The following is a 16,737-nucleotide window of genomic DNA, read 5'->3' as shown; positions in this document are numbered from 1 at the left end:
TATATAGAACACTCAGTGCTCATCACAAGTGCCCTCCTTAATGCTTATCACCCATTTAGCTCATCCACCTACCCACCTCTCCTTCAGCAACTCACCGTTTGTTCTCCATAGTTAAGGCTCTCTTATGGTTTGCCTCCCTCTGTTTTTATCTTATTTTATTTTCCCTTCCCTTCCCCTATGTGGTATAATAATTTTATAAAGTAATGAAAGACCCAGGCTCCTTCTGTCTTTCTGATCTGTTGTCTTTGGCTTCTCACTTTTCATTATCTTGATCGTTGCTTCCTGGATACTGTGTGGCACCTACAGCTGTAGATACCACATCTATGTTCAAAGCGTGAAGGGAGAAATGAACTACGCCAATCCTAACTGTTCACTTTGATCAGGAAAGCTAAGCTTTCCCGGAAACTCCCAGAAGACTCATTTATTTGTTTCACTGGATAAAATTAACTTCAAAGAAGGTTGCAAAAGAAATATTTATATGAGTGTGTTGTAACCCCAGACAGAATCTGGATTCTTTTTGCAAAGAAGATGGGGAAAAATGATATTAGATAAGTAGTTAATAGTGTCTTCCACAAACTCACAAACATCTTTACTTGTTACTGACCATTGAATGAAATTACTGTTGACCCTTGAACAACATGGGTTTGAACTGTGCAGGTCCACTTATAGGTGAGTACAGTACCGTAAATATATTTTGTCTCACAATTTTTCTCCACCTTTTTCTCTAGTTTTATTGTAAGCACACCATGTATAATATGTATAACATGCAAAATATGTGTTAATTTGACTGTTACAGTAAGGCTGTGGTCAACCATACACTACTAGTTAAATTCTTGGGGAATCAGAAGTTATACAAGAACTTTCAACTGTGCACAGTATCAGTGACCTAATCCCTGCATTGTTCAAGAGTCAGCTGTATTTAAATTGTTGATAAAGGTCACATATTGTATGTCCTATGTAGCTAAAGATGCCCAGCTTTCTCTTTTATCTTGCATAAACCTGACTGTGTCATTTTTTAAAGCGGTATGATTTGTTAGTCCCTTCTACTTCCTGGCTATTATGAATAATGCTACCATAAACATATTTGTACAACTCTGTGTATACATGTGTTGTCATTTTCCTTATGTCCATAAATACCTAGGGAATTACTGTGTTGAATAATTACTGTTAATTTTTTTATTTTTTAATTTTTTGAGAGAGTGCAAGCTGAGTTAGTTTTTATATATGATAAGAGACAGATGTCTAACTTCATTCTTTTGCATGTGACTATCCAGGTGTTCCAGCATCATTTGTTGAAGAGATTATTCTTTCCCCAGCCAATGGTCTTGGCAGCTTTATTGAAAATTAATTAGTAACAGATACATTGGTTTATTTCTCGACTCTCAGGTCTATTCCATTGATCTCTGTTTGTCCTATGCCAGTACCGCACTGTCTTGACTACTCTTGCTCTGTAGCAAGATTTGAAATTGAGAAATTGTGTCTTCCAGCTTTGCACTTTGTTTTCTAGATTGTTTTGGCTTTTCTAGGTCCCTTGAATTTTCATATTAATTTTAGAATTAGGTTGTGAATTTCTTTAAGGAAACTATCTGACACTTGGATCTGATAGGGGTTGCATTGAATCTGTAAATCAGTTTGGAGAGTATTGTCATCTTTACAGTTAGATGATTCATGAACATGGAATATCTTTCCATTTATTTAGATCTTCTTTAATGTCTTTCAGTAATATTTTATAGTGTGCAAACAATAGTTGTGCGCTTCTGTTAAATTTATTCCCTCGTAGTTTTTAATGCTATTGTGAATGGAATTGTTTTCTTAATTCTGTTTTTAGGATTACTCATTGCAAGTGCATAGATACCAGTTGACTTTTATATGTTGATCTTACACCCTTACACAGATTCTTCACTTTTTTAGAAAGTGAGTGTTTGTCACAAACCTGTGTCAAGCAAGTCTAATAGTGCCATTTTTCCAATAACATTAGCTTACTTTCTGTCTCTGTGTCATATTTTGCTCAACTTCTGTGTCCTTTTAAGTATCTCCATCATTGTTTGACCACTTCTTTACTTTCACACACAAGATTGTTCAGTCTCGTCTTCTACTTTCTCTGTCCTAGCCCAGGATTAGCCATTTGTGTAAGGAGCTCAGGTTGCTTTTTGTAGAGAATGGTATTTACAAATCAGCAACTGAGAATAAGGTGTGCTCATTATTACTAGAGTGTTAGAGGTTTTTAATCTCTTTCAGTGGACAGAACTAAGAAGTGTGTGTGTGTGTACACACAGATACTTTTATATCTGTATTTAACTCTAGAAGTTTTCATCCTTATCTCTCTAGACAGATATATAATATCCAAAACTGTTTTATTTCAGAAATACAGGATTTATCCTAGTTGTTTTTTTTCCTTTACAAATTTGTAATTCCGTTTTCTGACAGTGAAAAACATGACTCCCAAATTCTCAACATACATATTTTCTCAGTCACTATAATTCTTGGTCCTTTATCTTTTAACCAACGTCCCAAACTTTGTTAAACCCACTGCCCTGCCGGCTACCTTCATCACATAGTCTTGAAACCCTCAGTTTTTCACACTTAAACATCTCCAATACCAGATGCATCTTAAAGTTGATGGTGTGTTATAGAATTTTATTGGCAGCATTAATTCTTCCTTGGTGTTTCATAATATAACGGTGCCTCTTTCAGTCGACATTATCTTAGATTTAAAGAAATGCAGGCATACCTTGTTTATTATGCATCACAGATTCTTCACTTTTTTAGAAAGTTTGTCACAAACCTGTGTCAAGCAAGTCTAATAGTGCCATTTTTCCAATAACATTAGCTTACTTTCTGTCTCTGTGTCATATTTTGGTAATTATCACACTATTTCAAATTCTTCTTTTTTGTACACTATTTCAAATTCTTACTATATTTGTTACGGTGATCTCTGATCAGTGATAATTCGCTGAAAGCTCAAATTTTTTAGCAATGAAGTATTTTTTAATTAAGGTATGTACTCTTTTAGACATAAGGCTGTTGCACACTTAATAGACTACAATATAGTGTGAACATAATTTTCATAGACACTGGAAAACCAGAAAATTATTTTTGACTCATTTTATTACAGTGTTTTCTTTATTGTGGTGGTCTGGAACTGAACGTTCAGTATATCCAAGGTATGCCTGGATGGTTATTCACATATCTGTTTTTTCCTAGAGTTTAAGAAGATAAGTAAATTTATTTAAGAATTTGCATATCTTAAATTATAGTATTTTTGGGTGATTGAGAAGTAATACTTCATTGGAATTATGTCTGAACAGTGAAGGAAGTATGTTGTATTATTACATGATCAGAGCAATCTGCAAAATATAATGAGCATTTTACTATATGAGAGAGCCATTTCTGCATATTTTTAAGAAAGATGCAGATACACTATTTCAAAGCAGTGTTGCATCATATTATAATTAATAGAATTTTATTGAAAATAGAATTGTGTCATAGCTTTAATTATTATTATGTAGGTCCACTATATCTGACACCAAGTAACTCGTACTTCTACATAACTTTCTTCTCTTGAATTTTTTATTGTCATTTATGTAATCTGTCCACTAAATATGTGTATTATCCTCCAAAATCTTGCTCTTATAGTTACTTAAATGATTTTATCTGTGGTCATCTTTTATACTTGCACATAAGAATGAAGTATTCATTGTATTTATAGGATCTGCGAAATCAACTCTATGAATCATATTATTTAAATTTTATTTCTGCTATTTCGAGAAGTAAACTGGAAGATATTGCAAATGCAGCATTAGCTGCTAGTGCAGTAACACAAGTAGCCAAGGTAAGAGACTTTGATTGGCTGACATTTTGTTAATGTAGAACTTAGTGTATTCTGAAACCTGTTAATTGACATAAGTTTCTCATTTACAAAGGACCAGATCAACCTAAGAATATTTAGATTCACTACTTTTAGAAAGAACTTTGATAATGTAAATAATCTTTAATTTGAACCAGGCAAAATAAACCAAACTAAAGGTACCTATTATTTGATGAATTTGAAAGATAAAAATAAAATGCTTAATCAGTCTTTGTTTTTTGTTTAGGATTTGTATAATCTTTTTTTTTTTTTAATTTTTTTTTTTTTAATGTTTTATTTACTTCTAGGAGAGAGAGAGAGAGCGTGAGCAGGGGAGGGTCAGAGAGAGAGGGAGTCACAGACTCTGAAACAGGCTCCAGGCTCTGAGCTGGCAGTCAGCACAGAGCCCGACGCGGGGCTCGAACCCACGAACCGCGAGATCATGACCTAAGCGAAAGTCGGACGCTTAACCGACTAAGCCACCCAGGTGCCCCATAGGATTTGTATAATCTTTTTAGCTCAACTTAGAAATAGTTTCACAGTTGGGTTGTTATAAATTATACTAAAAATATGTTGACATTATTTTATTTATAGTCACTATAGTCACCATATTATCTTCAGATCTTACTTAGGAGAAAGGATCCAACAAAGTTATATTGCATATTATATGAGGGGAGGAATTTACAACAGTCCAGCAGTTCTACATCATAGTTACTGTTTAGATAGGTTCAGCTTAGTTGTGAATAAATCTTTAAAATCTTTTCTTGGTTATAGTACTTACTACCTGTGCTGGTTGAATTTGGATAAGACATGAAATTCTAGGGAATCATACAGGGCAAATAAAAGATAAAACAAATATGTATTTTCTTCCCATTTTTTCCCCACTGTGTTTTTATTCTAAGATTTAATCTGCCTATTACTACTTCTGATTAGTTTTTGAAGCTTATGTCTTACTGTTCTTTCTTTTCAAAGTTTATTATTAATTTAATTTTACATAAAATAATAAGAATGGTTTTCAATTTGTTTAAATTCACTATATTTCAAGAATTTTCTTAATTTTTCTCCTGATGTGCCCTTCTAAAGAACTAGTGTAACTTTTTTCCCACTTAATAAGTGTTCATGGTAGAAAAATAGTTACTGTGATTTTCTTAGGAAAGTGTGATTAAAATTAATATAAAAATTAAAATTTTGATTTTTTTCTTCAAAACTGATATACAGTCCCATCCCAAGCACAGTTTTTGAAAAAAGTCTTTTTATCTTCCTAAATTTTGTTTTCTGAAAATACTACTCTCCTCCTTGATAATTTATTGACCAAAGTCTTTGTTTATATTCCTTTTTAATATCAACTCGGGGCACCTGGGTGGCTCAGTTAGTTAAACGTCCGACTCCGTCTCAGGTCATGATCCCACGGTTCGTGGGTTTGAGTCCCACGCTGGGCTCTGTGCTGACGGCTAGTTCAGAGCCTGGAGCCTGCTTCAGGTTCTGTATCTCCCTCTCTCTCTGACCGTCCCCTGTTCATGCTGTTTCTCTCTCTCTCTCTCAGAAATAAATAAAACATCAAAAAATATATATATCAAGTCCTCATTCTTACCCAGTGAGGCAATTTGTAACCTGGTGTAATCTTTAGTTATTGAATATAATGATAATTTTTCATTTTTACCATTGGTTAATTAAGTCAAGCTAAATGTGCTTTCAATATTGTAAAATTGGGGTGCCTGGCTGGCTGAGTCAGTGGAGCATGCAACTCTTGATTTCACGGTTTGTGAGTTTGAGTCCCACATTGGGCTCTCTGCTGTAAGTGTGGAGCCTGCTTTAAAACCTCTGTCCCCACGCCGCTCATTTTCTTTCTCTCTTAAAATAAATAAATAAAATTTTTAAAAATATTATAAAATTGATTTATAAACCTTTTCTTTTATTTCCAGGTTTTTGATCAGTATCTCAATTTTATTACTTTGGAAGATGATATGTTTGTATTATGTAATCAAAATAAGGAGCTTGTTTCATATCGTGGTATGTAAAAACAGGAATATTGTAATTCGTTAAAATGAGTGATGTACTGTAAAAAAAAAATAGCACATTTAGTACACTCAAAAACCAGTTTTGTTTCCAGCAGTACAACTGTAAAAGATTTTTTAAAGCACGCAAAGAAAACAAGTCTTAGGCTGAATTATGTCACATATAAAAACATGTACTAGATGTGTTTTGTAAGCTTAATGAAGTACCAGTCCTCTGACTTTTAAGGTACCTGCGCCATAACAGCTTACATGAATGGTTTATTCATGGCAAGTAAGACAGTATTTTAGTAGTAGCATTCAATGAATTTCTACTAGTTTGACTCTTAGATAAAAATAAGTTACTCTGCTTCTTTGTGCTTTAGTTACCTCATCTGTAAAGTGAGGATAATAATAATATTTACCTCACAGAGTTTTTGTGGGAATTAAATGGATTAGTGTGCATAAAATGCCTAGAAATGTTGCTGGCACATAAGAGGTACTCACAAAAGGTTAGTTAATATTGTTTGTCAAGGTGTCAACAGCTGCTGTAGCTTAAGGAATGAAGTAAGGTCCGATTCTCAAATATACATTGTTAGACTCCCTTTATTCTTATACCTTGTTTATGTACCAGTAGATTGAACATTGGTAGATTGAATATTGATCAAATGCTGTCTAACCATCTCTGGAGCTTGTTTGCATTCCCACTTTTGTAAACATACCATTTCTTTATGTAGATTAAAACTAACAGACCATACATGCATACATACACACAACCACACAACACCCATACCACATTTTATTGTCTATGTTCCTTTTCCTGTGTGTGAAACACTTAAAATGAGTTCTACTCCCTTAACCTTTTCAAGTGTACAATACAGTATTGTTTACCATAGGTACAGTTTTGTATAACAGACCTCTAAAATTTACTCATCTTGCTTAACTGAAACTTACCTGCCCCTTGATAATTTATATGGAATATTTTAAAGGAAAACCCATACTATAGGATATATGATTATTCAGTTTATTGAAAGAATCATTAATTTGCTATTTAAAGATGGAGACGTTTGCAGCTAATTAAAATTACAGTGGTTCTTAAGTGGAGAGTATGTCCATCTAAGAGGACATTTGGAAATGTAGAAGGGTGTTTTTGATTGTCACACTAAGCAGCATTCAGTGAGCAGGAACTAGGTATGCTAGATGTTCTGCAGTGTGTAAACCATGCTCATAACTGAAAATTGTCTTCCCAAAATGCCAGTGATAACCTATTATGAAATATTGGACCAGATGTTAAGCTCCATGAGAGAAGGGAACATCAATTTTTTGGTTTTACTGAGCTCTGTAGCATGCTTTCTTGATGAAATTAAACAACATCCCTAAAAGGTGGAAGCATTTGCTGAATTGCCCACCTAAGAGATTTTAGACAGTACTTGTTATTTATATAAATCTATTTACAATTAACTGAGTTTTAAATTAATTAGCTACTTAAGTTTTTAAAGTTACAGGTTGAAAGCCCAGTTTTCCTTCAGCTAACTTTAAGCTAACCTTATCAATTGTTATATTATTTGTAAATCTGGTTATATAAAAGCACCTTGTGCTCACTTCAGCAACACATAGACTAAAATTAGAACCATACAGAGATTAATAGGGCCCCTGTGCAAGGATCATCTGCACATGCATGAAGTGTTCCATTAAAAACAAAAAAAAAGCAAAGAACCCAGCCACACACCTTAACTTTTTTGATCAGTTAACTCAGATTAAACAGGCTAGATTTTAATCAGTCCCGATTAACAAGCTTAGTATGCAAACTTGGTTTGCTGATTTCCCTTAAACAGTTTAAACTGAATTTATAAATTTAGTATTTTCTTTTTTAAGTACTTTAAAATGAGACCAGGCAACTTTATAAATATAATATTTAAATAATTTTACAAATAATTAAATTTATAGTGAGTCTGAATTCATTTCACATTCATGTACTTATAATTGAGCACTGATATTGAGTAACTTGATATGGAAATGGCAGAACCAGGTTACTAAACCAAGGCACTCAATCCAGAGACAGTGCTCTTAACCATTTTGTAATGATGTGCCAGATCCTCTCAGACGTTACAAGTGCTTTATGTGATCATGTTAAACAGATTATCCCAAACATGAGTATGTTACTATCATGGATTTTATTAATATAACCTACTTTTCTTGGACTGGGAGTTTATTCAATAGAGGAAGCAGATTTATCTTCNATTTTTTTTTTTTTTTTTTTTTACTCTTTGGGTCAGTTCTCATTTAGAGGTGTGAGACCAGTATATAGGATCTAAGGGCTGGTGGCTTCAATTTGGATTTTACCTGTACCAGTGATTGACAGAACGAGTTGAGTATTTCCCTGGATTGATCTTGCTTGAATTTACATTGTATCTTCTGTCCGTTTTTATAATATGATTTGAATGATTGAATGACAATCTGCAACATTAGAAGCACATTCCCTCATCTAGATTTCGTAGTACCTGGTTGAATTCTTTATTATTTTTATGTTCTCTGCATGGTTCATATTTTCTTTAAATATTTCAGTTTATCCAGTTGGATTCTGCTTTCCTCTCGTGATAATCACAAGTTGTGTTAAATTTTGTTTGTTTTCATATTTGGAGTGTTGTGAAATTAAAAATATTATATAGATATTTTAGTCCAGTCAGTCTCTCAACAAATATTTACTGAGCATCTACTTGTCAGATACTAGGCCTAGGTATTNTGAGGTGCTTGTCAAAATTGCAGGCTTGAGGTGCCTGGGTGGCTCATTTGGTTAAGCGCCTGACTTGAGCTCATATCATGATCTCACAGCGTTCATGAGTTTGAACCCCACGTCAGGCTCTCTGCTGTGAGCACCGTGCTCGGTTCAGATCCTCTGTCCTCTTCTGTTTCTGCCCTCCCCCTCCCTCCCTCCTCCTCTCTCTCTCAAAAATAAGTAAATATTTTAAAAAAATGGCAGATTTCTTAGAATTTTCCAATTCTATTGAATTGACTCTCTGGGGGAAATTGCTAAGAATCTTGAATTTTTAATAGCTTCCAGAGAAACTTTCTCTTCTCTCATATTTCTAGAATGATTCTTAGGCCTACTAAAGTTAAGGAACCACTTAAGTACAGTGTAGTACATCAGAAAAGAAATTCATTTTAACTTACTATAATACAAAGAAAAGTATATGTGACGCTGGTCTTGCAATAATTGATTTGCATTGTCCTTTTCTGGCAAAAGTTGCATAATAAAGATCAATAGTTTCTGGCCATCTAGTGTTTGTGAATAAAATTATGGAATATGATATTTTTTATGTGCTCTGGCAAAAATTTTGTATACTTTATGCGGTGGATTTTTTTCTTAATACTACTCTATCGATACTGGTCACTGCTACTGATACTGGAGTATTGTCTTTTTTTGAGATAGTATAATTTTTAATAGATACTTAAAAGCTTAATGGATAAAAAGTTTTACTTGTTTGAATATTACCAATGTTATCAAAGACATAAGTTCTGGTACGTTTTTTCTCCATTTGTTACTTTAGCCATTAACAGGCCAGATATCACAGACACAGAAATGGAAACTGTTATGGACACGATTGTTGACAGCCTCTTCTGCTTTTTTGTTACACTGGGTAAGTTTTCAAATCTTCGTGGCTATTTCTTCAAAATAAATTATTTGGCAACTTCTTTTAATCTGTTACAAGATCCTCTTGTCTGGATTTCTGTACTCTCCATATCTGGGATAAAATATACATTCTGTACTGTATAAAACCATAATCTTTCTAATAATTTGATGTACTTACTCCTCTTGAGTTAGCATTTAACAGCTCTATTGGGTTCTTTGCCTAGATGTCTTTGGTAATTATAACTTTCTAATATATTTGAATGGTTTGATGGTGACTTTACCTATGTGCCTGCTAAGTTTCTTTTAATATTACATTAGGAAAAATTTCAAATAATACTTTTAAGAAGAGAGATAAATGTAACTATTAAAGCACACTTTGAAGGTTCCAGAAAACAGTAAATTTACATATAATATTAATCTACTATACTCAGAATTTTAAATATTTCTTTGGTACTTCTAAATTCACTTACAGCTACTTTGCATTCAGTATCTAATGTGTGATTTTATGCTTTATTATTACTAATAGATGTGCTCAGAAACCTTCAAAATACCAGGCACCTGGGTGGCTCAGTTGGTTGAATGTCCAACTTTTGGGTTCATCTCAGGTCATGACCCCAGCGTTGTGGGATGAACGTGGAGCTTGCTTAAGATTCTCTCTCTCTCTTTCTCTCTCTCTCTCTCTCTGTCTCTGTCTCTGTCTCTATTTCTATCTCATTCTCACTCTGTCCTCTTCCTTCGTTGCCTCCCTCTGCTCCTTTCCCCACTTGCATTCTCTCTCTCTAAAAATAGTTTCTTTAAATAAAGTAGGTATCTAAAAAAACCTTCTAATTGCAATTTTAATTTTGCAGACACTGAAAACATCACAGTTAAAATGATCCTCACACTAAAGTTTCTCCATTTCACAAAGGAGATTAAGCAAAACAGAGATACCATGAAAAGTAATTTAAGATATAGACAAGTTTGAGAATTTGCATTTAAATTTTGAGATCCCTCCTTTTAGGGATTTTCTTCTATAATTTCCAGCCCTGAACTCCAGTCTGATTCCTTAGCTCATTAGGTCTTATGTTTTCTCCCCGAGCTCTTTCTCCCCTGGACCTTGCAAACTAGAAGGTAGTTTCAGAAGGAAAGCTGGTTAAAAGTGTGTCTCATTTTTCAAATATATCTCTTCTTTCAAGAGTTTTACCTTCCTCCACCTTCTGCCTGCTTTCAAGTACCTTCAAATGGGGTGGTTACTGTTTTAAACAAAGCACGTGTATGTGTAACTTTCAGTCATTAAACAGACATAATTAACCTTCCTATTTTGCCATCCTACACATTCTCCAAAATTGTGCTGAATGTTAGGGTATTTTTGAATATAAGATTGTTTTACCCTGATGATAGTTATATTTTCATGATAAAGGTAGATTGAAAAAGAGCAGTTAAGTATAAAGACACCTGAAGTATTAGAGCCGCCTTTATTATATACAGTGTCAGAAAGTTATTTTTTCAAAAGAAAAATTGAAATTCCTGCCAGTCTAACATAGGAGGGTGTCAACATGAAGCTGTTAAATGAAAAAAAGCAAATTTAAGAACAGTATGTATAATATCCTATTTTTGTTTTTTGTACTCTTCATAAATGCACTTGATAAGACTACGTAGAAAATAACCTAAAGACATCCATGTCTTCATGAATTCTTAGTAGGGATTTTTTTAGGGTGCTGGAATCAAAGAGAGTTAACTTTATATATTTCTAATATAATTTGAATTTTTATAACAAGCATATATAATTAGTCATTAGAAGAAAAGAACTTTAAAAATTTTGCTAATCTACATTTTTACTTTTCCAGTTGACTGAACATGCTTTGTATAGAATCTAAAATGCAACAGTTTCAGCATATAAAGATGACAGTGTTCTCAGTTTTCTGAGTTTTTCAGTGCAATTGGATTTTTTTTTATGACTTTAGGATTTCAGCCTTTTATAAAACTTGGAGTAATAAAGAGAGAAATTAAGAGGTCTAATAGAGCTGATTCAATAATGAACTGAGGCCACCTTTTAGGAGCTTTTCATGTTATGTGAAGAACGTGTTATCTTTAAAATTTTTTTAAGACTGTAACCCTTAATTGTTAATTTGTAAAATAAAGAATAATAACAAACCACTAAATTAACTAAGCTCTTTTCACTCTTTTTCTTTAAATCAAATTAAAGTGAATCCTGTGAGCACACTCTTTGAACCTGTCTGTAGGGAGTCATATGTCGATTTAGTTAATTCATGAAAAAAAAATCTCTGGTCACACTGATTGGCCAATGCCATATAAAAAAAATAGTCTTTTTTTGACTCCCTGATTTAAAAAAATTTTTTTAATGTTTTTATTTATTTTTGAGAGAGAGGGAGACACAGAATCTGAAACAGGCTCCAGGCTCTGAGCTTGCTGTCAGCATAGAGCCCGATGCGGGGCTCAAACCCACAAACCGTGAGATCATGACCTGAGCCGAAGTCAGGCACTTCTCTGACTGAGCCATCCAGGCACCCCTGATTTTTTTTTAAAAAAAAAACCTTGCTTTTACTCTTGAGATAATAAGTCTTGTTGGGCCTGTAGCCTGAAATTGTATACTATTATTGTATTTTTGATGCTTGGGTATTTTATAAGTATCCACTTTAATTACTAAGAGCTGAAATCATTGCCAACTATTGTTAAAATAGGTGCTGTTCCTATAATCAGATGTTCAAGAGGAACAGCAGCGGAAATGGTAGCAGTGGTGAGTTCATGCAGATATCCATTGGTGATAAATAGTAATGTATCATTTGTTTTCAATAAGTAACTCAAGTGTTTTTGTTAGTATTACATGTATATGGTTGCTGTGGGTTATATACTAAATATCAAAAGCAAGTATTTTTATTTTTCAACATTGGGATTCCACCAAAAATAAAAAGTAATCATTATGTACTTTACATGATTGAGAGAAATTATTTATTCTGATGTGCTGTTTCAGCTGTTTCTTGTTTACTAAAACATATGTTCATCTTTCCACTTTGTGTCTACAAGTAGTATTACACATGTATTTGATCCTCCAAATCGTTTTATATTTAACTTCATGTAACAAATGTCTATTGACATTTTTAAAATGAAGTGAATTTTGCTGTCCCACTATATTGGATTAAATTGAGCACTCAAAAGTTTGCTTTAAAAATTGAAAAATAAGGGATTAGAGAAGTTACTGAATTAGTGAAAAGGAAACAGGGTAAGTGGTTGGGAAAAATGGAAGATACACTGACATTTTTAGTTTTCTTAGCCAAAATGAATCATTGACTGATGGTCTGCTTCCTTTCACATATTTCATCTCTATTCTGGAGCCTCTTGCATCATCACTCAGTAAATACAGAGTCCTGATTGGGGAAAGATGGTAGCTCATTATTGCAAATTGTTCCTGTACCTAAAGTAAAAATAGTGAATGAAAAGTGATTGGTAGTGAAATCAGGACTGAGTCAGAATAGAAAAGGCATTGGTCTTTTTAAGTCCAAGTTATGATACTGAATAGTAAAGAAGCTAAAATATTTAGATTTTAGAATTGCTGTTTTGTAAAGAAATTCCAAGTTTCTTAATTATGAAACTAAGAACATACTATGTATTATCCTGAACAAAATTCTGTGAAGTTGTTTTTTTAAAAGTTATTATCAAATTTGATTTTTCAGAAACTAGATAAGAAGCTTCGAGAAAATCTCAGAGATGCAAGAAACAGTCTTTTTACAGGTGACACACTTGGAGCTGGCCAATTCAGGTATTATGTTAATGTAAGACTTGAAAAGAAACATTGGTAGAGTTTCTTGGGTTATTTTCTTATGTTATAAAATACGCTTATACTTGTAATTGAAATTTGTTTCTTTCTAATTGGGTAACCACTATCATGGTTTTGACTCAGATTTTTCTTGAAACACAAGTGGAATATTTTATTTAATTTATGTTCTGTTGTTAGAGTTTTGTCTTTTGCATTTTTGTCATCTGTAAGAGAAATTTTTCTGGTTATATGGCTTTGAAGGTCAGAAGCCATTTTATTTCGAATATCATTAAGCCTCTTAGTAATGAAAAAACTAAGTGACAAACTTGTGATGCTTTTGTATGTTTTGAGCTATCATCTCATTTACATTTTTGCCTTGAAATACTTGGTTATTAAAGTTAATGGGCAATATTGGTGTAAGAAGTAAAGAAACCCACACAGATGGCTGAGAATTATGTCAAGTGGAAGGGACACTATTTTGGAAAATTCATTCCTACCCCCACTTTTAGGTGAATTAATAAAGCCTGTGAAAATAAACTGTTACTTAGTATAATGCCCTCCAGGAATAATAATTCCATGGTAACTTTCCATAGACTTCAAGTTAATTTAGATCGGTTCTCTGGTCTTCTGTGCTATCCTATAACTTGCAGTTTATACTAACATTGTGTTTCAGTTGTTTGTTCAACTGTCTCAGCTTCTGCATTATTTTAAACTCTTCTGTGATTTCATTGTTGGCCTTAAGTATTCTTCAAAATGTTTCTCTTTAAAGAGAGCAGAAACACCACATTCTCATCTAATTTTTATTTCAATAGAAAGAACCACTATAGCATATCTTACTTAACAGTTCCCTTCTTATAAGTGCTCTCATAAAAGCCTTAGAAACATATATAATATAATATATATAATAATAAATAAATAAATAATTTATAACAGTTATTTTTAATTTATTGGATGAATTTCTAAATTATTTTAATTAGGAGTCAGCAGCCTTACTGACTGTTGTTAAAAAATATTTGAATCCAATTGTAAGTTAATGATTCTCCATAAGAATTTGCCAATGTCTGGAGACATGTTTGGCTGTCACAACTGGGTAGATGCTACTGGAATCTAGTGGGCTACACTATAGGATGCTGCTGCACATCCTAAGGTGCACAGAACAAGCCCCATATTTGAGGAATGACCCAACCCCAAATCTTAGGAGTGCTGAATTAAGAAACTTTGCCATAGACAATCCTTCCTTGCCTTTCACCTATCTCTGGAGTAATGAATGAGAGTAGGTGGTAACTGTGCCACTCCTACTTATTTATTGCAGAGTTTTATAGTCAGTGCAGTGCATTTATAATCAGTGCAGTATAATGAGCTACTAAAGTGGTCAAAGGTCTCTATCCGGAGAAACATGAATAATTGATCAGATAACAGTAGCTTGTGAAAATTGATGTATACTCGTGATATAGTAGTGCCAAAGTGGCAACCAGATGACTTGGTGCCTCCCCTCTGTTTAGGTCTGTTGCAGATCATTAATATATGAAGTGGCTGGTAGGTGAATAATAATATAATTAGGTACCATTTCGGCTTAATGCTTTAGTTTTATATATTGTAATGGGAAAGGGTTTCATGAGGCTCTTCTCTAGAGTCTGCTTTTTTCAATTTGTGTTTACAGAAAAAAAAGTTGTATGTTATTTGAAACTGTCAAACATTTGTGTACGTTTGTAAGATCCTACTCTGATAATTTTCCCTGAAGCTGACAATAACTGTTCTTTTTTTCCAGAAGTGTGAAGTACAGGTCTGAGTAGAAGCAACTTTCTTACTTCGATAACTATACAATTATTCTGTAAAAGTAGTTGTATAGATTATTTCCTTTAAGACAGTTCCCCAAGACTTATAATCTAGCATTATATACAGGCTCTGAGTAGTCCAAAGCATTACTTTACTTGACTGACTATGCTAAAAAAATTTTTAGAGCAAACCATATGGAATGTCAATATTAGCATACTTACTGTTCATATCAAAATGATATATACTGAAAAGTATTAGAAAAATGGAGAGGTAGATACTGTTATCAAGAGTTACATAATTTTTTAAATGTGTTTACAGCTTCCAAAGGCCTTTATTAGTCCTTGTTGACAGAAACATAGATTTGGCAACTCCTTTACACCATACTTGGACATATCAAGCCTTGGTGCATGATGTACTGGTAAGAGGCTAAATATACTACTTTTTACTAAAGTGTAGTAACATTCAGTGGTCCTTTTAATTTAAAATTAATGTCATGGCTGCCAAAACACAGATGAGAAGGATGGAGCTGAGAAATATGAAAGAAAAAGTGATGGGATTTGGTATTACTGGATGTGGATGATGGAGAATAGTGAAGTACTGAGGTTTAAAGTTCCAAATTTATGATCTTTAAAGTACAAGATTAATCATTTGTATTGTTGCCAGAGATGGAGAAGAAAGAAATGGAGGAAAATGAGTGACTTCTAAAAAATATTTCATACCAAATATTTTATTTATTTATTTAATTTTTTGCCATACTGAGAAAGTAAATAAATAATATATTTCTACCTGGGCAGGAAAGCTGTAATTCTCCCTTTCTCCTGGGAATCACCTAGCCTCATTTTATGGTAAAAGGAAATCGTAATTTTTATATTATATCATATGTTTTCAGAACTAATTCCACATATGTAAAATCATGCCTGAAGCAAAAATCTGTATTTATGTTCACACACATATATTCATCTACTAAATAAAGTTTCTATTTATTTTGAGAGAGGGAGAGAGAAAATCCCCTCTTGGGGATTTGCAGGTCTTGGTCTCAGGGACTCTGAGATCAAGAGTCAGCTACTTAACCAACTGAGCAACCCAGGTGCTCCTCCTAGAGTCCTGTGTCATTTTAGACTGTAGGATGAGTGTTGATGAAATAGTAGGCAACTCTCATTCACTAGAGAGGGCAAGAAGAATCAAAGGGACTACTGAATTAAACCTTGAGTAAGGAAACATGGAAACTAGTTAGGAGGTCATGTAAGAGGCTAAAGAATTCAACTACTACTAGAGGGCCTACTCTGTGACAAAACATTTGAGAAAAGATCTAAAGGAGGTAAGGTAGTGAATTACATATCTATATGGGAAAACAGCATTCTAAGCAGAAAGATGCCTAACATGTTTAAAAGATAACAAGGCAGCCAAGATGACCAGAACAAAGTAAGGCAGGGGGTAAATAGCAAGGGATGAAGTTAAATAGTATATGGGAAGTAATGTAGCATAGGACATTATAGACAATTGTTGGGATATTGACTTTTAATTTGAGGAAAATGGGGAGCCACATGCAGTTCTGAGTAAATGAGGTGACATCTGATATACATTTTAAGGGTATCACTCTAGCTGCTGTGTTGAAAAGAAATTCCTTGGGGGGGGGGCATATGAAGAGTCAAGAGACCAATAGGAGGGTATTGCAGTTATCTTAGCAAGAGATAATAATGGCCTACAACAGGATGGAAATGGTGAGGGTCGTGATTAT

At 33.5% G+C, this 16,737-nt stretch overlaps 1 protein-coding gene and 1 non-coding gene across 2 annotated transcripts in view; both read left to right on the top strand.

Annotated features, from left to right (window-relative positions):
- The window catches only part of SCFD1 (sec1 family domain containing 1), a 97,961-nt gene that overhangs the window by 10,543 nt on the left and 70,681 nt on the right, over positions 1–16,737 (top strand). Inside the window, exons 5-10 of the mRNA XM_077772741.1 lie at positions 3,710–3,832; positions 5,770–5,857; positions 9,387–9,476; positions 12,151–12,206; positions 13,141–13,226; positions 15,318–15,417. Coding sequence (XP_077628867.1) covers positions 3,710–3,832; positions 5,770–5,857; positions 9,387–9,476; positions 12,151–12,206; positions 13,141–13,226; positions 15,318–15,417 — 543 coding nt within the window. The remainder of the gene's footprint in view (positions 1–3,709; positions 3,833–5,769; positions 5,858–9,386; positions 9,477–12,150; positions 12,207–13,140; positions 13,227–15,317; positions 15,418–16,737) is intronic.
- Positions 7,433–7,536, top strand: LOC144238837 (U6 spliceosomal RNA). Its single transcript, XR_013337222.1, has one exon. It is a non-coding gene; the product is annotated as a U6 spliceosomal RNA (small nuclear RNA).

Source organism: Crocuta crocuta, unplaced genomic scaffold, assembly GCF_008692635.1.
Source record: "Crocuta crocuta isolate KB4526 unplaced genomic scaffold, BGI_CrCroc_1.0 scaffold116, whole genome shotgun sequence".
NCBI classification, from domain to species: Eukaryota; Metazoa; Chordata; class Mammalia; order Carnivora; family Hyaenidae; genus Crocuta; species Crocuta crocuta.
Note: the sequence above shows the minus strand (reverse complement) of the source record. Positions and strands in the feature narration are given on the sequence as shown.